The sequence below is a fragment of the Myotis yumanensis genome, unplaced genomic scaffold, assembly GCF_028538775.1.
Source record: "Myotis yumanensis isolate MYYU_CA2020_CCGP unplaced genomic scaffold, mMyoYum1.0.hap1 SCAF_19, whole genome shotgun sequence".
Taxonomy (NCBI): domain Eukaryota; kingdom Metazoa; phylum Chordata; class Mammalia; order Chiroptera; family Vespertilionidae; genus Myotis; species Myotis yumanensis.
In genome coordinates, this window is record NW_027223770.1 from 12,786,628 (window position 1) to 12,813,212 (window position 26,585).

A 26,585-nucleotide genomic window follows, 5' to 3' on the forward strand; every position below is an offset into this window, starting at 1 on the left:
TTGTGCAGGAAGCAGCCGATCAATGATTATCTCTCATCACTGATATTTCTATCTCTCTCTCCCTCTTCCCTCTTCTCTGAAATCAATAAAAAAATATATTTTTAAAAATGCTCAATTAACTAATGAGCTAGACACCAAAAGAAGCAATTTAGTCAGTGATATTTGTGAAGAAATATTATTCATAAAGTTGCAGGACAAAGGTCACCAAACCTAAGCAGAAAGGAGCCTCAGAGATGACAAGACCCAGCCTCCAGTGACTCCCTCCAGGTTCCCAAGGTCACTGATAAGTGAACAGCTGCATTAGGAATGACACCCAGGCTTCCAGCCCCAAACCAAACCCACTGCCACTGAACAATGGAATTCTAGACACTCTGTGATCAAAAGATCCAAAACAGAGTATCTTTTCCTTAAAAATAAATAAAGAAAAAAAAGAACCACCACAAAACATTAAAAAAAGAAGAAAAAAACAACTTTGGAAATTAGTTATCCTAGAAGTCCAAGGGGTAACGAGAAAGCAAATTCGGGAGTCCATGAACTCTGCTCTTTGTTGAGCAACAGAATCAAATATTTGTTTCCTTCCCATAATATAACCATTAACCTTTGTTAACATGTTAAGTGCCAAGCCTGTTTAGTCTTCCTTTCCGTTTAGCTCACGATATCCGATTTCACCGATATCCGATTTTCACCAGTGACTGACGAGATCCGGACGGAAAGTACAGTCAGTCACTGGTGACTAACATGGCGCTTAACGTGTTAAACTACAATACTTATTCTATTCACATAAAAGGTCACTGCAGCAGAGGAAACACGTATTTTAAGTATATTCTAGCCTGTCACTGCTAACACCTGTGCCTACCCTGACCCGGCCAGGACTTCAGGGGGTCATCTTTTAGTGGAGAGCTGCGATGCTCACTCAGGATCCCACATACAGGACCCTGGCCCTGTGACTCTAAAACCAACCTCACCAGTTATCGCTTCCCCAAAGTGCTAAGTGCCTCCTCTAGATTTCTGATATGCTAAACATGTTTGAAACTTCCCAGGCATATGGGTCATAGAATTCTGGCGCACACCAATGCGATTCTCACCTCAAGCCAAAACCTGCTCTTCTGTGGATAGGCCCCCCCTCCTTTGACCTTGGCTGTGTGATATCCACCTTCTCCCCTCCAACAGGCCAAGAGAGCACCATGGACCTTATACTTTCCCTCCAGGTCAAACGAAGGGCCCATGTGGAATGACACTTTCAAAACACAATTGTGCTACTAGCCAATATTAACTACAAAGTGAAAAAATTTATGTTTTAAAAAATTAACCAATGAGGGTGTTGATGGAAAATACCATGGCAGAAAGAGTTCCAGTAATCCTTAAATCTCAAAGGGCTGTGGGAGAATACCTGCTCGCAGGTATGAAGGCAGTAAGGATCCCAAAGGAACGTGAGAAGTCATCGTGTACAGGCCCAAACCCCTTGTCTCCTCGAGCACGCCGAGGATGAGGAGACTGTCCTGACAGACGTGGCAGGGGAACAAGTGACTCTGCTTCCCCTCCTGAATCATCCACTTACTGGAGGGAGGGACAGGAGAGAAAAGGACAGGCAGAAGGAAGGTGGGCTGGAAGCAGAATGTTCCACAAAACGCAATGTGTCATCTTAAGAGTGAAGAATAATGTCCAGTCAGTTACTATTTTTCATCCATCTTGGCCACTAAAATTACCTCCTAAAGGTCCCCAGATTCAGAATGATGAACGTGCAGATGGTAGTAAGTACAGAAAGTGCTGTGCAGAGATCAGGAGAGGTCTCCTGCCTGCCTGACCTCTATGCCCGAGTCACTATGACAGCTCAGAGGTCAAGGAAGGGATGCACATGTAAGTGTTCAAGACTCAAACTACTAGGAGTGGGTTGAGGTGGGAAGAAACTAGAAGGTAGAAGCAAGGGTGCAACTAGAAAGTGGGTTAAAATACTAGAATACGGGCCTGGCTTAGGACTGGTAGTTGGGAATGAATGAAAAAGGGAAAAATTACTTTTATAAAGATCATTTGAGAAGAAGTGTCTGCTCATTGAGACAGGAAAAGATGGGACAGGGGATCTCTACCAGACAGTGCTATGGCAGGGGAGAGGGCCTGTACCTCGACTGCCCACCACAATGGTGGGTGCAGCTGTGCCCCAAAGTGTGCTGGGCCCACTGTGCCAACAATGCCCTCCAGGGGACACCGAGAGCCGAGAGCTGCAGCAACAAGGCTGAGCACCAACCAGCGGCCTAAGGCCTCCTTTTGCAGGAAGGAGCGGGGGAGGAGTTGGAAGCAGGTGCCTGCCTGTATTAGAGGCACCACAGCAGGATGTGAGATATAGGAGAAACCCAGAGTCAGACCGTGGACCGAGGAGCCATGCAAGAGAGAACTGAAGTGGCTTCCCTGGTCAACCTGCTGAGGATTGTCGAATGAGGCTTAGAGAAAGGGAGCAAGGGGTGTGCCACTCTGGCACATACCTATGGTAGTGGTCAAGTCACATCTACGGAATCACTGGCACCTCAAAACAGCATTTTTCTAAAGGAATTTGCTGTGTGTCACCATGCAACACTCAAAACATAAGCACAGAATCTAGAGTTTGAAGCCACTCAATTAAAATGAATACTTACCACAGCTATTACAGGAATGAGTACACCTAAGTTCCCTGCGCTGCTTGAAGCCTAGAAAAGAACAGAATTAAGTCAATGATAAGCATGTGTTTATTAAATAAATGAAAAGACACAGTGTTGTGTAAAGCTGGAATTCCTTAATCTAAAAGAAGTGATGAGAGGTATACACAGAGAGAGAGATGTATAAAAATGCTCATCCAGCATAATTTTAATAGCGAAACAACTTAGATGTCAAACAGTAGAATGATTACATAAATCATGGCACCTCTGCATAATTAAATACCACACAGCTATAAAAAAGACAACTTCCTGAAAAATATTTAATTACCTTGGAAAGTGTCCCAAAAATGTTAAATGCAAAAAAAAATCAGGCCGAAACCGGTTTGGCTCAGTGGATGGAGCGTCGGCCTGTGGACTGAAGGGTCCCAGGTTCGATTCCGGTCAAGGGCATGTACCTGGTTTTCGGACACATCCCCAGTGGGAGATGTGCAGGAGGCAGCTGATCGATGTTTCTCTCTCATCGATGTTTCTAACTCTCTATCCCTCTCCCTTTCTCTCTGTGAGAAATCAATAAAATATATATTTTTTAAAAATAAAAAAAAAATCAGGATATAAGAGCATACTATGAGTAAGTAGTAACTCAATTATGTAAAATAAGTATATTAGCATAACAAATCTAGCAGGAAGTCTGTCAAAATGTTAACAATGATTATATCTGAGTAGAGGAATTATAGGTACTTTTTGCTTTATTATTTATAGATTTCTATATCTTTTCTATTGTAAACATATAGTAAACATTCTTTCCAAGTTAGGAAAAATTTAGGGGTTACTTAAAAATAACTAAATAGCCCTAGCCGGTTTGGCTCAGTGGATAGAGCATCGGCCTGCGAACTGAAAGGTCCCAGGTTCAATTCCGGTCAAAGGCACATGCCCAGGTTGTGGGCTTGATCCCCAGTTGGGGGCTTGCAGGAGGCAGTGGATCAATGATTCTCTCTCTCTCTCTTCCTTCCTCTCTGAAATCAATTAAAAAATAAAAAATAAATAAAAGGGAAGTTCCCTGACCAGACACATAAATGTGGCTAAACTATGGTACACATTCATTAGCCAAAGTTCTGGAAGCACATGCCCAGCCACATTTGGTTTATTTTCTATATTTACAAAAACATGAATGTGAGGCACTCTTTCAAATGCTTCACACAAATCAACTGCAGCAGAAGCTCAATAAACTCTTGCCTATTCACACTGCATGATCAGTAAATAGGAACTATTTGCAAAGAAGAGAATTCACAGTCTGGCACCTGGGGATCCCTACATTGCCCTGAGTACAACACCCATCCCCAGCCCATGAGGGCAGGCAGAGGGGAGCAGCCCACAGGCCCCAGGGGGTGTCCTTCCTGGCACTGAGGTACGATTCCCTAGGAAGAGAAGGAAGATGACTCTGACACACCCCTCAGGCAGGTCACAGCCATTGCTCTCAGTGCTGAGCTACTCTGCCTCATTAGAGTAGCCCTCAACCTGATGCCAAAGGCCTCGCTGGACATGGTCGATGCCCTGTCTGCTATGCATCAGGATGGGCCTAGCTGTGCACCATCCTGGGAGACTTGAGAAATCAACCACTCAGATCACTGGCAGGAGCCTCACAGAGCAAGGCTGAATTAGAGTGAAGGGTCTTAGGATTCCTTTTTTCCCTCTCAGCCACAATTTTCACATGAAGGGCTCCTTCTCATTCAGTTTCCAACCTCGCTGTCACGTCCTCAGAGAGACCTTCTCCATCCTCACCATGCTGCCCGTTTTGTTTTCACCATCTCCTCCCACTAAGCCCACAGGAGCAGGCACCTTGTCTATTTACTTCCATAACCCGGGTACCCAGAACAAGGGTTGGGAAACTGGACTGTGGCCAAATCTGACCCACCAGCTGTTCTTGGAAATAAGTTCTATGGGAGCACCGCTGTTCGTTTACTTAATGGCTATGGCTGCTGTTACGCTACTATGGCAGAGCTGAGTAGTTTCAACAGAGACCATATGGCCCACAAAACCGAAAACATGTACAATCTGGCATTTTACAGAAAAAGTGGGCTGACCTCTGCCCTAGGCACATAGTAGCTGAATGGTAATTGTCTAGAGAAGAGGAAGGAGGGGAGAGGAGGTAAGAGGAGACAAAGGAGGAAGAAGGGGTAGAGGGATTGGCATCCACATGACCTGTCAAAGGAGAGAGAGGTGATGGGGTAAGAGGCTTAACCTGCCTCAACCTCTCCATTCTGTCTCTTTGGGGATTGGAGAGCTGACATTTTGACTGTCCTCATAGACATGTCTCCCTTGGACAACCTGCGATTGGGCCAAATCTGGTCCTTCTCATACTGTCACTGTGTTCTGATGACAGCCTCTGTCCCCTGGCTTCTTGCACTTTACCAGATGTGCAAGAGGGGAGATGGGGTTGGGGTGATAAGTCACCCTATAACCTTGGACTGGGGGACACAGCTGCCATGAGCTGGATGCTGTCCAACAAGGAAGCCACCCTCTTCCCTGACCCCTGCCAGCACCTCAGAGAAAGAACCTCGCCCCCTTTGTTCTTGCACTACATCAGCTGTGTTTAAGTCTTTTAACACAGAAAGCAGCATTATTTCAACCAAGATGGAGCCTGAAGATTCCATCTTCAGCAGGACAGCGGGGCGACACGATAGCCACCCTCCTCCCTACCTTCAGGGCGGGACCCTTCTCGCTGGCCCTCTCGCTGGCACGCTTTCCCTCCAGCCCCAGCTGCACAAACAGCTCCAGCAGGTTCATGAGCAGCTCATCCACGAGGTGCTCGTCCTGGATGTTGGCCGCGATGTTAGCCAGGGCGTTGATTACCGCCAGGGAGCAGTGCCTGGGGAGGGGGAGAGAAATGACAGCCACCACCAGACAGGGACCCCCGCCCCCCGCCACCTCAGCCTGGTGCCTATGAAGAAAGAAGCCCTCCAGAGGAGATGCACACACCAACTTCGTGAACAATGGCCTCTGAGGGGAAGTCAGGTGCTGCAGAAATGACTGTGACCTCTCTCCTGACATGCATTCAGGGTCTCAGGGGACTCTTTAAGTTCCAGGAATCTGCCTGCTGGGAACTTGGGAAGGTCTCAGAACAATTCCCTCTGAGTGTCGAGGGCCTACTACATAATTAAAAATGAAAGTACTTCCAGATTATTTCCTGGACAATCCTCTTTTCCCCCACAAATTATAGAGAGCCTGAATTCATCACTATCACCCCTAAAACTTTTGTCTGATGATCAGCTTCTTCCCAAAACTGCCTCCGCCCTGGGGCTGATGTTAGTATTGGCTCACATCAGATACTTAGGAAGTGCTAGTGGTCCTGGGACAACCTGCCAGCCCACATAAACTCCAGACACAAAGCCGACATGCCGCCTCAACCAGATGCTGTGAACCAGCGAGGCTTGCCAGGCTTCTGTGGCACTGGGGGCAGCCAGACCCTGCCATTTCTATGCCGTGTGACCCTAGGTGAATAGCTAACATCTTTGGGCTCAGTATCTTCCTGAGTAAAACAAAGGTAATTCCCTCCTCCCAGTGTGCAGGAGGAATTAAACACTCTACACGAAGCACTGAGCACACCGTCTGGCCCCCATAATCTCAGAGGAAACAGCAGCCATATTAAGGCACCCACATCACTAATATGCAAGTTCCTAATAGATGAGGACAACGAATGGCAGTAAATGCTTCCACTGGTGAGGAAGAGAACAAATCGCTTTTGGTGGCAATATCAGAAAAGGCTTGATGGAAGAGAGGAAACTTGAGCCAGAAGTTGAAAAGCTGGTAGGCATGGGAACACAGAAGGGCCAAGAGCAGCAAGACAGATGTGAGTCAGAGGAAAACAGAGCAAAGACAGGGTGGGGAAGGTTCGAGGAGCAAGGAGGTACAGGAGTCACTTTCAGAGCGAGGAGACAATGTGGGAAAGAGGTGTTTTGGTCTGTGAGTCAGTTTCATTGCAGAGATCAGGACGGATACACTTACTAGTAGAAGGAAGGGGAGGTGAGCTGGCCGCCTCCCCAACCCACTCCACAGGCTGTTCTAGTAGCCTGGGCTTGTGATGGTGGCAGTGAGAATGCAAAGAATAATGCCGAGAGCTGGCATTTACTGAGAGCTTTCACATATACAATCTCAACTACCCACACAACTGGAGACATTTCATGAATGAGGAAACTGAGGCACTAGCCACACTCCCGCCCACTGAGTTGGATGGGAGAACAGAAATGCCAACAAAGGGGCAATATCTCTTCCTCTCTGCCCCAACCTTCTGCCTTCCTGACTTAACTTCCTTCTTCCCCTCTCTTCCCTTGATCTGAAAAACTTCTGTGAGATCCTCCAAACATGGAAAAGCATGCCTCCGTCCTTAAGACATTCCCAGTAAGGGCATTGGACAAAGAAACACTTCTCAGTCTTCCAGGGAAAACTGGCCAGACTTTACAAATTCTATCTCTATGAATCTATCCTGAGGAAAGCATCAGAGATGCTCACAGATACGTTGCTATTATGGTATTCAATGCAGCATTTACCAGCAGAAAAACTGGAAAACTATCTAATATTCATGCTAGGGACTGGTTAGATAAATCAGTGCTGCTATATGAGGCGGTACTACACAGCCATTAAAGACGACATGCAGAGGAATGTTTATGGCATGGCTGATGTGTTACTACATTAAAGAAAAACAGGTCACCCGGGCGGGCAATTTGAGCTGCCTGGAATGGGGGAAGGCAATGAGCACTGAGCTCACTCAGCTCCAGGCGGTGGACATATGGGGTTCTCATTTCTCACCTTGTGTATGCACTGATCTGTAGCATATTTTCTTCAGTATGAAAAAAAGGTTATTTAAAGGACAAATCTCCAAATCTCACATTTTTAAAAGGAGTTAAGTACTGTCATGATCTAAAGCAACAAAGAAGTCTGAAGAATTACCTATAGCCATGGTCCTTGTAATCTTTAGTGGCCGAGTACACGACAGAACTGGCCTTCACGCTGATCTGCTGGAAGAGATTCCACACTTCCTGATAAATGTATTGCTGGAAGAGAGCAAGGGACACAATTGTCATGACTACTCCCTGAAAGCCGCTCCTTGGAACACAGAAAAGGCCCCTTTATTGTCATTCAGAGGGAAAGCTCCTGAATCATGGAACATAAGGCCCTAAGACCATCCAGAGCACCCATTCCAAAAACTTTCAGCAAACTTCAAATTAAAGCTAAAAAGGAAACAGTTTTAATTTAAATCCTGTAATTAACATCAACAAGGGATTAATCTAAACTTGTTTCCCCCAGCATTTATGAAACCATTACACTGGTCTCTTCTTTTTTATTATTTATTATTATTATTACTAAAGGCCTGGTGCATGAATTTGTGCACACTGAAAGGCAATTAATTAGAAGAAATATTTTAATATCACTTTCTCTATAATAGAAGTGTCAACCAAATTCATGATTGACAATGACAGATCGAAACACATGCGTGTGATTGGCACCAGCAAGAGCTTTATATGTATAGCACATGGGCGAGTCAACTTAGTCTTTTATGTATATATATAGAATAAACTTACTTAATTAGCCCTAACTGGTTTGGCTCAGTGAATAGAGCGTCGGCCTGCAGACTAAGGGGTCCCAGTGGGGGGTGTGCAGGAGGCGGCTGATCAATGTTTCTCTCTCATCGATGTTTCTCACTCTCTATCCCTTTCCCTTCCTCTCTGTAAAAAAAATCAATAAAATATATATTTAAAAAAAAAAAAAAACTTACTTAATTAGACCTACTTTCTGATTTAGCTAAACTTTTTCCAGCCCAGTGAAGCACTCAAACTTCTCTTTCAGGTAATTGTCAGCAACACAACAGTAAATATCAACAAGAAGTAGATTATTATTGTAGATCACGCAGGGAGAACAAAGGGTAAAACATTTAACTGCAGCAGTGTCTGACTGTATTCTGCGCAGTGAGAAAACCTGAAGTCATTTTCAAGGTCCACCATTTCTTACTTCTTTTCAGTCGGATCAAGTTTCTAAGCTTTCTAAATCGCCATTTCCCGGCTAAGGAAAAGAAAAGGATTCCACTGAGTCTCCTATCTACTTACTCCAGGACTTCCGTGAGGATCAAATGAGATGAGGCACGGGAAAATGCTTCATAGACATTTTGTTAAAGTGTGAAATGTTTGCACCTGGCTATAAAGTAAGTTGTGTTCCTGGGCTGAAGATCGGCAGGAGGCTAGTTGTTCCTAGGGAGAGGAAGCTAGGCGTTGCTACGTGATATCATTACCCTACGCCCACAGCCACTGTTTCCAGCTGGGCTGGGCTGTGGGCTGCATTTTGGGCCATGGGTTCTCGGCAGCACTGGCTGCGATGTGGTGGGCTGTCACTCTGGGGTGGTGGCAGGGCCTGTGTCTCACTTGGGGGAAACCAAGTATTGCTTTGTGAGCACCAGGTCTGCGGTGCCGTTTCTCTGTAAATGGCCAGTGCACATCACAGCAGCTCCTGTGTTGAGTGCCGGCCCCCTGGTGGTCAGTGCATGTCATAGCGACCAGTCAGACAGACTTACACTTAGCATATTAGCCTTTTATATATATAGGTTTTTTATCCTCACCCAAGAATATTTTTCCATTGATTTTTAGAGAGAGTGGAAGAGAGAGGGACGGACAGAAGGAAATATCGATGTGAGAGAAACACATCGATTGGTTGCCTCCTGCACATGCCTGGACCAGGGCCTGGGCCTGGCAGGAGCCTGCAACCAAGGTACATGCCCTTGACCAGAATCGAACCCGGGACCCTTCAGTCCGCAGGCCAACACTCTATCCACTGAGCCAAACCGGCTAGGGCTATTCTCTTCTTTTTTTATAAACCCCTCACTATTCAGAGTTAAGACAGTTGTGAGCATTTACCTGATCTGTAGGGTAAATTTAATCTGTATTTTTTACATTCCTGATAGTCAAAGGAGTTAATGAAGCTTGCTCAGGGTTAGTGGGTGGTTGGGGCCTTCCTTACATTTCCAGTGATAACCAGGCAGCCCAGCTGGTCGATGATAAGCACATCGAGGGGGGAGGGGGGCTGGCAGAATTTCTGCTGCAGGATCTGCAGAATTGGCTCCATGACCTTTGGGGTGTCCCTCAGGGCCACTGCGATGTGTCCCAAGGCTCGAATGGTGTGGTCAGGAATCAGGTGAGCGTCCCTATGGGAGGGAAGAATAGAAGCGCCTTGGAAACAGTTCTCTGGCACACAACAGTGAAATAAAACCTGGAAGCTGGATGTGGATGTCAGCATCATCACAGTCTTTCAGGTGAAGCATTCATCTAAAAGTGACAGCCTGGGATCCTTAACCACCAGCAGAAACATAAAGTCCTGGGTACCAGGTGGGAAGACACAGATGTTTCTCTACTCCCAGACATCCCAAGGTGGGTTTCTTCCGAAATTATGGAACAAAATGCACAATCCGTGTTGTGCAAGAAAGAAGCACAGAAGTGCACAATGCCAGCTACCCCCTTGTGCCCCAAGAGAATAACTGGCAGCCCTCTGAGATGGGACGTACTTGTCACTCTCCTGAGAGATGTAGAGCCGGTTGGAGAGGCTGGCCAGGAAGGCCTCCACGATCACTGCATCCACCGTCAAGCCAGCTTTCAGACACCTGAATAGCAAGGAAACCCCCACAGCATTAGACATCACAACCACCAGATAAACGTTGTGTTTTGTTTTAACTTTTCCTTTCTCAGGTTTACAAAGTTAAAAGAATTGCTCTGAACAATTCCCCCCAGAAATCTGAATGAAAGTCATTACAGAGAATGAATTCAAAGAACTGCTGCAGATTTTGCCCACTTTATAAAAATAACTCAGTCAGAAACAGTTTCCTTCACAATGTCATATTCACCCTAATTCCTGTACTGTTCCTTCACAAAAGTCATTGTAACGGATTCAAAAGACAGATGGTCCTGCCCTAGCTGGTGTGGCTCAGTTGGTTCAAGTGTTATCCCATACACCAAAAGGTCAAGGGTTCGAATCCCAGTCAGGGCACGTACCCAGGTTGCAGATTCGATTCTGGTTGTGGTCAGGGTACATATGGGAGGCAACCAATCAGTGTTTCTCACATCAATGTCTCTTTCTGTCTCTCTCTCTTCCTCCCTAAAAATCAATAAAAACATATCCTCAGATGAGATTAAAAAAAAAAAAGACACATGGTCCCAAGATGGCTGAGGGAATATTAAAATTATATTGCCCAGCCAGGGTGGCTCAGTGGTTGAGCATTGACCTAGGAACCAGGAGGTCATGATTCAGTTAGGGCATATGCCTGGGTTGTGGGTTCGACTCCCAGTGTGGGGCATGCAGGAGGCAGCCAATCAGTGGTTCTCTCTCATCACTGATGTTTCTATATATAGCTCTCTCTCTCTTCCTCTCTGAAAGCAATAAAAATATATTTGAAAATAAATATATTAAAAAATATTAGATACCTTTACAAAATTATAAACATTTCTTACTTTATGAGTTTATTTTGTTTGGAACAGCCTTTTCTTCCTCCCTGGTCACCTGTCCCTCTGGCCCACCCTCCTACCTGCAGATGTTGTCAATGGCAATGTCCCGGAGCTGCTCGTACATGGAGGGCTGGTTCTTCTTTCCTGGCATGACATTTAGGGTCGACTCGGAATGCTCGTTGGTTACACTGATTTTTATATCGTTGCCAGCAACTGAATGTAAAAATTCAAGTAAGTACCTGGTTAAGCCCATCACTTTCCACACCCCCCGCCACCCGTGTCTGTAATTCAAAACCAAATAATATGCTAATTATTTTAACTTATAATAGCAATCACTCTAAAGTGATTCAAGCAAACATTTCAGAAACAAAAGTATCTAAGAACAGGAAGGATGAAATAAACATGTTTTAGTCAAAATAGGAAGAACACTGCCCTAGTTGGTTTGGCTCAGTGGATACAGTGTTGGCCTGTGGATTGAAGGGTCCTGGGTTCGATTCTGATCAAGGGCACATGCCTGGGTTTCGGGCTTGATCCCCAGGAAGGGGTGTGCAGGGGGCAGCAGATCAATGATTCTCTCTCATCATTTTTTTAAATATATTTTATTGAATTTTTACAGAGAGAAAGGGAGAGGGAGAGTTAGAAACATCGATGAGAGAGAAACATTGATCAGCTGCCTCCTGCACACCCCCTACTGGGGATGTGCCTACAACCAAGGTACATGCCCTTGACCAGAATCGAACCTGGGACCTTTCAGTCCGCAGGCCGAAGCTCTATCCACGGAGCCAAACCAGTTAGGGCCTCTCTCATCATTAATGTTTCTATCTCTCTCTCCTTCTCCCTTCCTCTCTGAAATCAACAAAAAAATATATTTAAAAAAATTTTTAAAAATCAAAAGGAAGAACACTTAGGTTGCAAAGTGATAAATACATAAAACAGTAACTTCTTAAGAAATGGTTCAGCTTGGCCAGTGTGGCTCATTGATTAAGCATTGACCTATGAACCAGGAGGTCACAGTTCCATTCCCAGTCAGGGCACATGCCCGGGTTGTGGGCTTGATCCCAGTAGTGGGTGTGCAGGAGGCACCCGATCAATGATCTCTCTCCCTCTCCCTTCCTCTGTGAAATCAGTAAAAATATATTTTAAAAAAAATAATGGTTCAAAAGGCCTGATGAGCACCCTTAGGCATCCACCCAGAGGGTTATTTAGCTAACATGCACAAGCTGATAAGGGTAGGGGCAAGGGTGAGTGAAGGGGTCTTAGAGACAGAGGGACCCCTCTTTGTTCTGGGCTGGGTGAGTCTTTCAGGTTCTTGGATTTTGGGGCTGTGGGCCTATGACCTCGTCTATAGAAACATAATACATTCCCTTCGGGCAAGGGAACTAGATGAATTGTGTACAGACAGTTACTGGCTCAGTGTCTGGACATGAAGAACTCGCACTTCAGACAACCTTGATGAGAGAAGGGGCCAAAAAAAAAGTGGGACCAGAGAGGGGCCTACAGGGGTGGCAGGTGCTCACGGCAGGGAAGGCAGAGGAGACAAAGGCCTGGAGCCCTGAGGGGGTTCTGTAGAGAAAGCCATAAGAAGAGGGAGAAGGAGGAATGAGCCCACGTACAGGAAGACTGCACAGACCAGCACAAGCTCTCAGTCACAGAACTGTGCTGGGCTCACACATAGTCACATGGTCCTTTTCTTGGTGCCTCAAGTGCACACGGGGGTTGGGGGCTGGAGACACGGCCTCAGATGCAGCCATCCTGTTACCTGTGTGGTACTGACTGTGATACTTATAGAGCTTCACCAGCACCGGGGACGGAACGACCAGGAAGTCCCGTAGAGACGGCGTCACCGAGTGCACCACCACCGGGAACCTTTCACACAGGCGTCCCAGACCCTGCAACACACCATGACCTGTTACACGGACATGTCCACCCTTCAAATACCCAAGTTTGAGCAGAAACTTCCAAGGTCAAGGCTCTCAAGGGGCCACCCAACCACGGGGCACAAAGACAGGAAAGGGAGATGGTCTTGCATCTCCTCCATCTAGGAGGGAGATATATTGTTAAAGTTTGTCCATTTCTTTTTGAAGCAAATTAGGAGAGAAAGGGTCTAAAACATGATTTCTAAACAACGGCAGACATGGAGTCACTGGGGTTTCCAACAGGTTAAGAGTCTCAGTAGAACAGAGCTGGCACCGCAGATGTTAGGAGACGTCCTCTCACGAGGCCCTCTGGCAATATTGCAGCCCTTCAACTGTCTGCTTGGGAACGGCCTGGCTGGCAGACACAGGGCAGCTCCCCAATGATCCAGCCGCTCCTGGACCGCACCCACAGAAATCCCAGCACCCTGTCGGCAGCAGCCCCCACTCAGTGGTGAACTGTGTCACACAGGCTCTAGTTCAAGTTCCTAAAGACAACAGCTCAGACTCTGGCTAGTGTGCCAACCACAGCCTGAATGGCACAAAAAGACCCTATTGATGGGCTCTCAGCATCTCCAGTGTCTGGGAGACTGACCTGCAGACAGCAGATAAGCAGGGGCAAATGAGCAATGATGACTTTGCTGGACGTCTTGGACTGTAGCTTCTCAGACAACTTGATGCAAAGACTTTCTGCACCTAAATTCAAAAATCAGGGGAGGGCACAAACAATTAGCAAAGGGCCAAAATTTACAAAATACTCAGTCAACAATTAATCATATAATTTCACTAAACCCCAGAGACACACTTTTTTGCAGGGTTTATTAATACTGAGAGGTTACGCCACAAAGTGTTAAGAAGCAGGTTAACTGAAAGCGTATCTCTGCTTCTTTTCTGCTGTTGTGAAAATGCCACCCTGCATGGTGTGTGACTGCTTTCTCTTCTCTGCTGGCCCTGAGCTCCCTCGTCCCTCTGTCCCCACAGTGGTTTGTGAACGGCAGCCATCCGCAAGTCTGCTGAATGCTCCCAGACAATGGCAGACGGGGAGTCACTGGGGTTTGCAACAGGTTACGAGTCTCAGCAGAAGAGAGCTGGCACCGCAGGCGCCAGGAGACATCCTCTCATGAGGCCCTCCGGCAAACATCTGCCGCTCTTCACAAGGCACTAAGTTCCCCCTTCTCACACAAAAGCCTCAAGAAGCAGCAATAAGTAGTGGAGAGAACACAGGCCCTGTGGCCTTGGCCAGCACCATCCTCCCAGGTCCGGACACGAGATGTCCAGGGCATGGCAGGAGCTGATGCTCACCCTGCTCGTCCTTCACGGCCCACACCATGAGGTCCACACAGGCGGCGTTTGCCTGGCAGCGTAGCTTGAGGGGGCTCAGCTCACTGTGGATCCGGTCTGCATCGTGCAGAATCTTCTGAAGCTCCCCCTGGCTGGTGTTGAACTGCTCCAGCACAAAATCATGGATCTCCTTCACAAAGGTGGTCGGGAGGTCTGTAGGAAAGAGTGTGGGCATTGCAGCTGGAAACAAAACTGCACCCAAATTCAGGCAGCAGCTGTGAACTTCTACAGTCTTTTCCTCTCTAACAAAAAACCAAGAAGAACATGTTTGCTGCTGCTGCTATGGTTCCAAGAATGTCCTCTGGGAAGACCTTGGATAGGCAGTGCAAAGCTGCCCTCCACACACGTGCCACCTGGCACTCAGAGCAAATGCTCATTTCCCAGGGAAGTGAGAGCCATGCTTTGTTTCAAGCAATCAATATACTAAAACCTGGATATATGAAACACATGCATTGAGATTTATCACAATAGAACGGATACAATTAACATCAGGAAACACTTTAGTGATTTATGTATCTATTTTATATTTACTATTTTCTTCCAGTTTTACTGAGATATAATTGACACAGATCACTGTACACTTTTAAGGCGTCTGACATAATGATTGCACAAGTGAAGAGTAATTTTTTGAAAGGCTGTCAGTTATTAGATAAGGACAAAAACTGCTCATAGCCTAAAAAAGAAAATTCCCGGCCTACAGGGCTAACTCTTCAGAATTGGCAGCCTTTTCAAACTCTCATCCTTGGGGCCTGGAAAACTTAGGAGAACCAATGCGGGCACAAGTCAGACCAGTGGAGGCAACACACAGCTCAGGTGGGAAGAGAGGCCACAAGGGTTCCTGGGGGTTAGGCTGAGCCGGGCAGTCCCTGCCACACTCCTTTGTAAACCTAACTAACCCTTTTTGTGGTCACAACCAGATTCAGCCTCCACCTCCCAAGAGCCCTTGGAATCAAATTAGGAAAATGGATTAACTAGATTATGGTACATCTACATAACAGAATATTAAATGGTCATCAAAACTTACGTTTATGAAGAATGTTCAATAATGTAAGAAAACAGCATAGGAAAAATGTTTTTAAAATGAACAAAAAAGAGACTGGAATAAAATGCTAAATGTGTATGTGTGCTACACTATTCAGATATTATCTCTGCCCTGGCTAGGTGGCTCAGTTGGTTGGAGTATCGTCTATACACCAAAAGGTTGTGAGTTCCATTCCCAGTCAGGGATCATACCTAGGTAGCAAGTCAGGGTTCTTCTGGGAGGCAATTGATTGGTATTTCTCTCTCACATCAATGTTTCTCTCTCTCCCTTCCTCTCTCTCAAAATTCAATAAAAACACATCCTCGGGTGAGGATTAAAAATATATATATTATCTCTGACTTAAAAGATTATGAATACCTCATTTTCTTTTTTGTCACACTTTTTTAAATGTCTAAAGTGGACATGTTAAACTGTATGTATGATCTGGACAATATAACATGTCCATTTCAGAAAAACATCTGAGGAGATAAACCCATCAAAGAAACCATCATTGACAGCACTAGGGGCATAGGATTATGGACATTTTTTTTTTCTTAGTTGCTTTTTCTCCAACATTTCTATGACATGACCATGTCTTGCCTTTGTTTTTAAGTGCCCCCAGCAGAAAGGAAGCACAAACCTGATGCAGTGGCCCTGAACCCAGTCTCACTGAATTCACACACGTGAAGGTGTGCAAAGTCCTCACCTTTCATGTAGTACAGAGTGTCACGCAGCATCTTGAACATGGCCACATAGAGGGGGTCACTGAACGTGGTGTAGTAGAGATCAGCGCTGGGGTTGGCCTGCGGGAAAGGCAGAGGCACGTGACCACAGCACAGAAACCCTCCTCAGGGCCTCCACCTTTGTGTGGAGACCCAGTGAAGTCATCCTTACACACGTGACTTAGCATTATAAATGGAATAACCGTTTACCATGATTCACTACTTGGAGCACTTTAATTACTCTCTTCACCCTCTTAAGCATGAGGCAGAGGAAAACAGGAGGCTCACATAGTCCAAAGATGCCAGCAGGGGAGCAGCACCTGACCCTTCACCTCCTCTTGCTGAAAGCTCACGGTCTTTGAAATCAGGGGGACACAGGGAGTGGAGGAGGGGAGGGGCAGCCAAAGGACCATCAGACCACGGGATTCAACCCTGCCCACCACTCGGGCAACAAACACTGCAGCTAGGGAACCTTCAGACTCAGCTTAACGTTTTGTAATTAAAACTCATTTTAAATTACTTTTTAGCAATCTAATCTAAAATGTAGCATTATTTTTCTTCCAGGGGAAAAATTCACACAAGGTCTACTGCAATGAATAGATACTATTCTAATGAAAGGCAATGTTCTTGACGCATGCAAAAGTGCTCTGCAAATACAGGTGAGGGGAATGAGGAGGAAGAGAAAGCAAATCAGCATCGGGCCAGAGGTTGGGTTGGAGGGAATAGGCCTGTGGTGTGAGGCTGTGGAGGGTGTAAGAGTCTTGTAGAAGGCATGAGAACTGCATGCCATATTTCAAGGGGGTACTGGTAACAGGAGCCATCAGTGGGCACTGGCTAACTGCTTTACAGACTTCATCTCACACAGTCCTCACAACATCTCCGTGGGACAGAGATGAAGAGATGAGATTTGCTGATTAAGGTGATCCAGGGGTCTGACTGTGGAGCTGGGAAGAAGTCACTGCAAACAAGGAGCAGAGGAAGGGAGCCCAGAAAACACAGCCTAGCTCCACTGCTCACTAGCTATGTGACTAAAGTTCCTTAACCCTGAAAGCCTCAGTTTCCCCACATGTAAATGAGGGATTGCTGTGGAATTCAATGAGTGAGTGAGTGAAATCCTATCCCAGTGTCTGGCACATAGCATGCAATTAAGTGCTAGTGATTATTGGTAATGAGTATTATATTCAGCAATACAGGTCATGGTTTCACTCTTTTTTAAAGCAACAAAACTATTTTTTTAAATGGACATTTATACTAACGTCCAAATTACAAAACAAAATACCAGAACTGCTCTGGTTCAATGGGAAGGGTCCCAGAGTCCCATATTCCCAGCCTTCCCTCTACTCATAACATAATCCCTAAAAGGGATCCCCACTGAGCTCTAGCTTTCCCGTCAGGATCCAGACTGACACTTTTCATTATGGATGGCATGCAGGCCAACCAGTGGCCAGGAGTTCTGACTGCCCAGCCCAGCTGCTGGCCCGGGTCCTCCTGATCTGCCCTGGGTCACACATGACCAGACACGGACAAGGGAAAGAAGAGGCCTCTGAGACGGCAAGCAGTGAGAGTAAAGCTCAGGCCAACAGGCAGGACACACCTGCAAAAACGTTAAAGATAAAGCAGGAAGGACTGCAGCCTGGAGTGTTACAAGAACTGTGCTTTTCAGCCAAGAACTGACCCAAAGCAAACCACACCTGGCACATACATCTAACATCAGCAGACAGCTTGCTGGGAGCACCTCAGGCAGAAGACGACACACTCTGCAACAGAGGAAGGTCCCTGGGGGCTCCCACTCCTCCAGAGCTGAGCCCCAGAGGTACCAGGCACTGTGTCTCAATATCAGGTGAGAGAAAGAACACCAGGATCAACAGGACTCTGGGCCCAGCACATGCCACAGCAAGCATCGGGCTGGCAAATGGTAATCACTCTGGATCCCCACACTCAAGAGGACTGACCCAAATGTTCCCTGAGGTTTTGAGACCTCCCAACACAAACACTTAATTTTATAAATAATGCTGTAGGCATTGGTTCCAAATACATTAAAGACAAAAGTTCCCTAGGTACACATCCCTCACACATAAAAGCCAGGGCTTGTACATGCCTAAAAGTGTGTGAGGCATGTGTACTGAGCCCAGAGAAGCAGCTTTGAAAGCACCAAAGGAGCAAGGAGAATAGAGAGCGTCAGCATCAGAGGACCCAGTGCATTCCCAGCTCCTACGGTGACTATGTGACAAGGGCACAGTATTTAGTACCTTAAACCTCTATCTTTCATGTGTGAAGTAGAGACACTGACCACTGCTCAGCGGCACTGTGCAATGACATATTTAAAAGACCCCACCACAGAGCAAGCTTTCAAGTGGCAGGTATAGTCATTATTGGGACTGAGAGGTCAAGCTGAAAACTCAGTACCCCCACACAAACCCTCCCACCTCTCTCCACGCAGAGGCTCCCAGCAGGCGGTCTCAGCGATGTCCTCAGAAGGGACGTACCTCTAGCACGCTGGCTGCAACTGCATCCAAGGACTTGAGAACAGGCTCCTCAACGATCTTCTTCACCTACCAGTAAAACAAGACCTCATGAGGCACCTGACGAACACAGTGATAGACAAGAATGCCAGCTCATTCCACTAAAGAACAAATGCTGACGGATAAAAACACCTAACAGGCCCATGTGGTGAAGAATGTGCTAGAAAAGTAGGCCACAATATGTGAAAAATATCGAACTACATACACAAAATGCCCTTAATTCTCCCTTCACTTGGAACTTTTCTCACCTAGATTGGAATGACATAAAAACAGAAAAGGTACCAACTCTCTTAAATTTGCTGACATTAGACTTCCACTTCCAGGATGCGAAAGTGTTCAGACTCCAGGCATCACTGACATTTCATCCACATCCCCTCCCAGGTGTCAAGAGCACCTTCACAGTCAATCCTCTGGTGCTGACGGCTCCTCTCTCTTCGCCTGGGCTCTTCGAAGCTGCCCAAACTGCAGCACACATTTTAAATTTCTAATAGAAGTCATTATTTCTACCCAACCTCTATACCAGCTTTTAGTACAGGAACGAACGATCCTGTCAACGTGGGATCATCTGATGGAACTGCAGTTCCACCCGACCCAGCCCCCAACTGTAGTACTTTAAGAAAGCCTTTTCAAAATGTATAGATAATGATACACAACATGACAGGAGACTAAATAAAAAAATTGCCTAGAAGAAAGCCTAACCTTGAAAAGTTAAAATATAGTAGAAAAAATAATTCCCCTTTGTTAAAAAAGGGTCTGAAACATTCAGCCTTCAAATGGGATTTCTGAGATTAACTGGGAAAGCCACGGGCCACCCAGGCCACTGTTTTGTCTGAGACACTGACAATGAGGCGTTTAGGGGGAGTACTTCCTCCAGACAGTAACTTCGAAAATATCCTAGGCCAGCGATCACCAACCGGTGGTCCGTGGACCACTGGTGGTCTGTGAGGTCCGAAAGGTTGGTGACCGCTGTCCTAGGCTATTAGTAATTGGTTATGGCTCTATCCTCACTAATTATTGCCTATGCTTTGATGTCTTCTTACACCTTCTGCCTAAATAAAGCCTTTCTCTGAGGGATTTCTTTCTATTCATTCTCGCACAGGAGGAGATGGCTGCTCTCTCCAGTGCAGGCTTCAAGCTTTCGGAGGTGTCATTCTCATTCTCATCATTAGAGTCTGTCCCTGATGATGTCTTCTCCACTATCCCTTAGAATGTCTTGAAGAATCCCAGCTCAATCGTAACAACCTGAGAGTCCCTGGATCAAGGTCCATTTCAGGACTCAAGACAATGGCACCAATGCCTTCTCTAATATCACCTCAAAGGCTATCCAAAGGGATCCAAATTGGAAAATTAGGTTTTGTATTGATCTGAATAGAGCACCCCTGGGATAGACAGGTACCCTGAGCTGAGCTTTGACCCTGACCTTGGTCTACAGATCCTTGATTTATTTGACACTGATTTCCTTACCTCTAAAATGGGGAGCATGGTGCCTCCCAAAAATGGTTCTTAAATGAGAACAGACTGCACAATAGTGCCAAGAATGTTACTTTCCTTCCTTCTTTCATCTGAAAATTATGACTACCAAGTTGTTCATTTGAAATACTGAAAAACTCCTAGTCTTACACCACTGGCAATTTTACTGACCAATAGAGCCATGGCCTGTTTATCCACACTGTTCTGCTTACCAAGTTTAAGAGTTCCCGAAGCATTTCTAGTGGAACACTGAACTCCTTATATGTGACGCCATTGAAAAGAGGAGAAACTGAGAAGCTGGAACTGATGGTGGAGAAGTAGTAATCGGGATCCAGGGCACTCCCATCGGGTAAGTAAGAAACTGATGGAAAAGAAAACCAGATAGTCAGTCACAGTAACATGTGACCAGGATACTTCCTTAAGCTGATTCCCTCAATAACCAACTAAGACATAGACTCTGCTTTTGTTTTTACTCCAATTCCTTGTTTTTTAATTAAGAAGTAAAAGCTGGCTCTAGCCGGTTTGGCTCAGTGGATGGAGCGTCGGCCTGCGCACTGAGGGGTCCCAGGTTTGATTCCAGCCAAGGGCACACGCCTGGGTTGTGGGCACAATCCCTAATAGGGGGTGTGCAGGAGGCAGCCGATCAATGAGTCTCTCTCATCATTGATGTTTCTCTCTCTCCCTCTCTGAAATCGATAAAAATATATTAAAAATAAATAAAATGAAAAATGTTTTTAAAAAGAAAAAGAAAGAGGCTCTTTTAGAAAAAGAAGAAAAAGAAGTAAAGGCTAGATTACAAATCCTTGGGGAGTGATGTCTCTCACTGGGGTGTTTCATGTCAAAGACTCAGATATAATCATGGCCTAATATTTTCTTTTCTTTCTTTTTTTTTTTTTAAATATATTTTATTGATTTTTTACAGAGAGGAAGGGAGAGAGATAGAGAGTTAGAAACACCGATGAGAGAGAAACATCAATCAGCTGCCTCTTGCACATCTCCCACTGGGGATGTGCCCGCAACCCAGGCACATGCCCTTGACCAGAATCGAACCTGGGACCTTTCAGTCCGCAGGCCGACGCTCTATCCACTGAGCCAAACCGGTTTCGGCTTTGGCCTAATATTTTCAACATAGACAATATAACTTAACATATGGGAAGAAAAAAAAGAATTACACCTTTTTAAAGGTTGAGAGATGTGGAGGACCATCGGGCTCCAAAGATTTTACCGCCAAAATTAGAACTAAAATGCGAATTACTAGAAATTTCAAAATCGGAACAAAAATAGTCAATCGTCCAAAACATACTAATAATAAGCCCAAAAGCATATAATCATTTGAAAATCCATTATTTAAAAACAATGATAGAAGACTATGACTGGAAAATAAATAAGCTTGTGATATTTTCATATTAAATAGTGACAGATGATATCAATCTATAAAGAATCAAAGAATACATTTTATGATTTTTTTGAGCACTAGAGCATAGAAAAAGCAAGGAATTGAGTTTACTCCCATTGTGTAAAAGCTGGAGTATAGTTCTATGATGCTGGTGACACACTGCTGACCTGATTAAAGGTGGATGGGTCCCAAGAAAGCAAACCAGCTACTTACAACAAAGGGGATGTGGTGGGCAATAATACTGAAAGGAGTTGAGATGCTGGAGGCCAACACAATAAATGATCATTAAAACAGGGAATGGCACCCTAGCTGGTTTGGCTCAGTGGATAGAGCGTCAGCCTGAGGACTGAAGGGTCCCAGGTTCGATTCCGGTCAAGGGCACATGCCCAGGTTGCAGGCTCGATCCCCAGGAGGGGTGTGCAGGAGGCAGCCGATCAATGATTCTCTCTCATCATTGATGTTTCTATCCTTCTCTCTGAAATCAATAAAAAACATAAAAATAAGTAAATAAGTAAATGTGTGACACTCTTGAACAGGCCCATAGGCTGTATAAGGCCTGTGAAATCATTCGATCTGGCCCTGCCAAGGCATTAGTGTTGAGTTAATTAAATGTTTGATCAAATATAGTAGGTTAATTTTTAAGTTGATAATTTTTTATGCCCCGCAAATGATATTATAAATATCCAAATGGCCTTGGCAGAAAAAAGGTTCCCCACCCCTGTTCTAGATGCATGACAGCAGAGCATTAGTGTTACCATCCCTGGCATCACCAGTAGTCACTATGAACCTGGTATCCAAGTGCTAGGTCAATATGATGTTGTGAAGCTCACCTTCAAAGTAGTGAAAGGCGGATCCTCCAGGGGAGCTGGGAGGGGGCATCCCCCGTTCAGGGCTGACCTGAAACACACAACCATATTTATAGATCAGAAAAGGACAGTCAAACCTCAGATTTGTCTTAGACAAGGTTCTCTCTGCCAGCTCAATAGTTGTACTTCAAGTTGTGTTTCAGGCATCACCTCCTCCATGATACCTGCCCTACCTACAGTGTTCTCTACTATATACCAAATCATTACATTCTTCCTGTCTAGACAAACATTTTATATCTGATGACTAAGCTGAATTAGTCTTCTTGAGTTTCATGTCTATCTTTTCTCCGTGAGTCAATTAGATACTTCTTAAGGGCACCAACTGTCTCCCACCAGGAATAGATTTTGGCACCCACTTGCTAAGAAGCAAATACTTCATGACGAGGAGATGAAATCACTTATAAATTGTAAAGAGGACAAGGAAACCTTTTATATTAAAGAGAATTCTAGTGAGAACATTTTGTTTTCTAAGTTTTCTCAAGCTACACACAAGTGGGCCTTTCCCCCATGTGAGCAATTCACAAGCCCTCTCTCCTCTGCTCTCTTCCGGGAGGGCAGCCACACCTGAGAGATGCTGGACACGCTGCTGGTCTTCCTCTTCAGGGTGCCCTCCTGACACACGGTCAGCAAATTGCTGGGGAGGATGGAGCGAAAGTCATTGAAGGAACGCCTCCGAACGCCTTCCAGCTCCTCCGGGACTCGGAGGGAATGAGGAGGGATTTTGGGAAAGAGTTTTGAGAGGAGCGACTCTTCTGTGTTGCTGTAACGCCCAAATGCTCGTGAGATTCCAATCAGGCAAGGGATTGCGTATTTGCAGAGGTATTCTAGAAGACAAAGTAAGAATGTTCTGATACCAACTTGTAACACTGACTCACATCTCACAACCCACCCACTAACGACTCACAAGAGTCAGGATAAGCCACAGCGACAGGGTCAACCCCAAAGGCTGAGCAATGAAATTTTAATCTGGCATGAACAGTAACTTCAGACTGTCTGCGTCACATACAACTGGCTTCTTTGGGAGGTCTTAGTCTATTCACGGCACATCCAAATCATTTGTAAAGGTAAGTCATGTTATCAGGCAGCTTTACTGTACTTAAACAATGTATTTATCGCTCCCAGGATCATACTGTTAGCCTTACTCTAGAGGAAAAATGACCTTTGGGAGTCAGACGTGTTATAGATAAGAAACATAGGCCCAGAAGGATGAGGTGACTTGTCCAAGGTCACTCAAAAATTTTCAGGTGACATAGCTGTGCGCGTGACTGACATGTGACCTCTTAGCTAACACACAACAAAAACAATACAGGAAGGTTTTCATCCATGACGTATATAGGGTAGTAAAGAACAGAAAAAAAGACTTGAGGAAAAAAATAACCACAAAACCATTTTTAAAAAGCCTTGGATATATAATTATACCTTTTTCTTGAATCTCCAAAGCCTGGCACATTCCCAAAAGGACATGTAAAACCTGCAAAAGTGCCTCTAGGATCTGTGATAGCCAAGAAAACAGAGAAAACTTATAAGCCAAATCAGAAACATGTTACATTAGTTCAGAATTAGAAGGAGCTTCAGACATTATCTTGTTCAACCTCATATCTGATACATAACTCCACACACGAAAGCTCTATTGAGGGGCCAATCAGCTGACCTTCCAGGAACAGAAACCCTCCCTCCCTGGGCTGGTCCAGAGTTCTTCCTGACACTGGGCCAATGTTGTCCTCCTGGGGCTGGCTTGCACCCACCAGCTATTGGGGCCGCTCCTTCCTCCATATTCTGCAAGCAGATGGCAGACCCCTGAATCCCTTCTCATGGCTAAATACCTCTAATTCTTTCCATCCATTCCTTATGATTACAAATCCTTTCCGATGCTAATTATAAGCTTCTGATTTTACTGTAGTCCACTGTGTCAGAAACTGTCTCCAATTGTAGTGCTCAGTATAAAATTCATTAATATTCCAGGGATGCTGGGACACACTGAGTAATCACCAAACTCAACACAGATTCTAGACTTTCATGTATGTGTCATTAGCTTTCTGGCAGCTGCTTTACACTGCTGGCTCCATGAGCTCACAGATACATAAAATAATTAAATCTTTTCCACACATGCTGCTCCCAAGCTATGCCACCTCTATTTGCATAGCTGGTATTTTTTGCCTGTCACTGATCCCTATAAACCTCATGGTATAAACCTGAGTTCATCATGCTGGTTGTTTGTTAATGCCTCAAATTACGTTTTCTACAAATGAGGCCAACTTGCTTCCCGATCTTCATTCATGGGCCTGGCTCATTTTACTTCAACAGTAGGGGGCAGGCTACCGGAGGCTCCTACTGAGCTGGCACCTCACCAGTCACCATTTGGGATGGTCCTTTGGACAGTTCCTTATTAATTGTTTTGGTGCTCAACCCATTTTCCAGGATATCAGGAGAGGACTTTTCCATTGCCTTGATAAAGACCAACTAGACTATATCCACTTCATTTCCTTCTACTAGTACCAGTCTTAGAAAACCAGGAAAAGAAAAGAATGAAGTGGGTCTGATATGACTTGTTCATAATCAAGTCAAATTTCTTACATTTTGCTAATATTAAATGATGCTACCTATGAAGACTTGAAAGTAAATATTTTATCCATTTCATGTATTAAAATGATGCCCTTGTCTTCAGTGTTAACCTCCCTATTTTGATGTTATTTATAAAAAAGCCCTTACTTACAGCCTGTTAACTTTTTAATAATATGTAATTCTCACATATATAGTTATCTCCTTAACCAACCTACAAATAAAGAACTTAAACTTAGAAAGAGGTAGAAATACTAACAATAAAATCTATAACTGAATATAAGGAAAGAGATATTAAAAATTAAAAAGCAGATACAAAAAACTCAAAAAAAAAAAAAGCTTAGCTAGCTGAGAACATTTAGCATAGAGGCAAGCAACCAGGCACTCCTGGGCAGGACCGGAGGATGGATAGCAACATATAAAAATTGATTTTCAAAAAAAATAATTCTGATTAAGAAAAAGTCTAGAGCCCTAGCTGGTTTGGCAAAGTGGAGAGAGTGCCAGCCTGCGGACTGAAGGGTCCCAGGTTCCATTCTGGTCAAGGGCACATGCTTGGGTTTTGGGCTCGATCCCCAGTGGGGGGCGTGCAGGAGGCAGCTGATCAATGATTCTCTCTCATCATTGATGTTTCTCTTTCTTTCTCCCTCTTCCTTCCTCTCTGAAATCAATAAAAAATATTTTAAAAAAAGAAAAGGCTAGAGATTATAATCATATTCTTTGTTTAAAAAAGAAACAGCCCCAGTTGGTGTTGCTCAGTGGTTAGAGCATCAGCCTGTGCACTGGAAGGTCGAGGGTTCAATTACAAGTCAAGGGCACATGCCTGGGTTGCAGGTCTGATCCCCTCCACCTGGGGGGGGGGGGGGGCAGCAACCAATAGGTGTGTCTCTGTTACATCTATGTGTCCGTCCCTCCCCCCACCCCCCCCCCCCCCTGTTCTCTCTAAAAATCAATGGAAAAAGTATCCTCACATCTTGGGTGAGGATTTAAAAAAAAAAAAAGGTATGAAACATTTAATTAATATTTCCAATAAAATAAACTAAGACAGAAAAAATCTGAGCACTTAAAGGATTAGCTTCAACTATCTAGAAAAGTCTTTCTATGAAAGACTTTAATACCCATCGTAGTCAGGAAAATGAGCTGCCTCTGCCTTTTGCTGCCTACCTCACAGGACTATTTGGAAAGCTGAATGAGATCAGACTCAAGAGATCAGTGGGTAACCGGGAAAATACCATAAGCAAAGTATTAAATATTTCTTAGGTCTACTAGTAATAATGTGGAATAAGTCAACATAAATAATCCAACCACTTCAGATTTGTTTTTTACTCTTGTCATCACTTTGGGACTCTTTCTGATCTTATAGAAATGCCAAACAATTAGCCATACATTTACCTCATCCCTAAGTGAAGGGTCCCTGTAAGCCACATCAGACAGCAAGGTTACCAAACAGAAGCTGAAGCTCTCTGCAACTGGGAGGACACCTGGAATCCATAAAGACACAAATCAGATCGTCACAAACGAGAGACAGTGGGCCACACCTACTGGCCCCCAGTTCAGTAGTTGCTTCTCTCATAGGGCCTGCAAGCAACCCGTTTACTGTGGTGAATGCCCTCGCTGAGATGAATCTCAGAATAGATATGGGCCCAACATGTTTGCTGAGAATACTCCTTCCTT

The 26,585-nt window shown here is 45.0% G+C and overlaps 1 protein-coding gene across 1 annotated transcript in view; it reads right to left on the reverse strand.

Annotated features, from left to right (window-relative positions):
• The window catches only part of PI4KA (phosphatidylinositol 4-kinase alpha), a 96,918-nt gene that overhangs the window by 49,127 nt on the left and 21,206 nt on the right, over nucleotides 1-26,585 (reverse strand). The window contains 16 exon segments of the mRNA XM_070399853.1: nucleotides 2,628-2,678; nucleotides 5,325-5,493; nucleotides 7,572-7,675; nucleotides 9,630-9,813; nucleotides 10,171-10,266; nucleotides 11,185-11,317; nucleotides 12,864-12,993; nucleotides 13,613-13,713; nucleotides 14,320-14,511; nucleotides 16,086-16,182; nucleotides 18,588-18,653; nucleotides 20,306-20,454; nucleotides 22,320-22,386; nucleotides 22,920-23,179; nucleotides 23,775-23,847; nucleotides 26,304-26,392. Of these exon segments, the coding sequence (XP_070255954.1) occupies nucleotides 2,628-2,678; nucleotides 5,325-5,493; nucleotides 7,572-7,675; nucleotides 9,630-9,813; nucleotides 10,171-10,266; nucleotides 11,185-11,317; nucleotides 12,864-12,993; nucleotides 13,613-13,713; nucleotides 14,320-14,511; nucleotides 16,086-16,182; nucleotides 18,588-18,653; nucleotides 20,306-20,454; nucleotides 22,320-22,386; nucleotides 22,920-23,179; nucleotides 23,775-23,847; nucleotides 26,304-26,392 (1,961 nt within the window).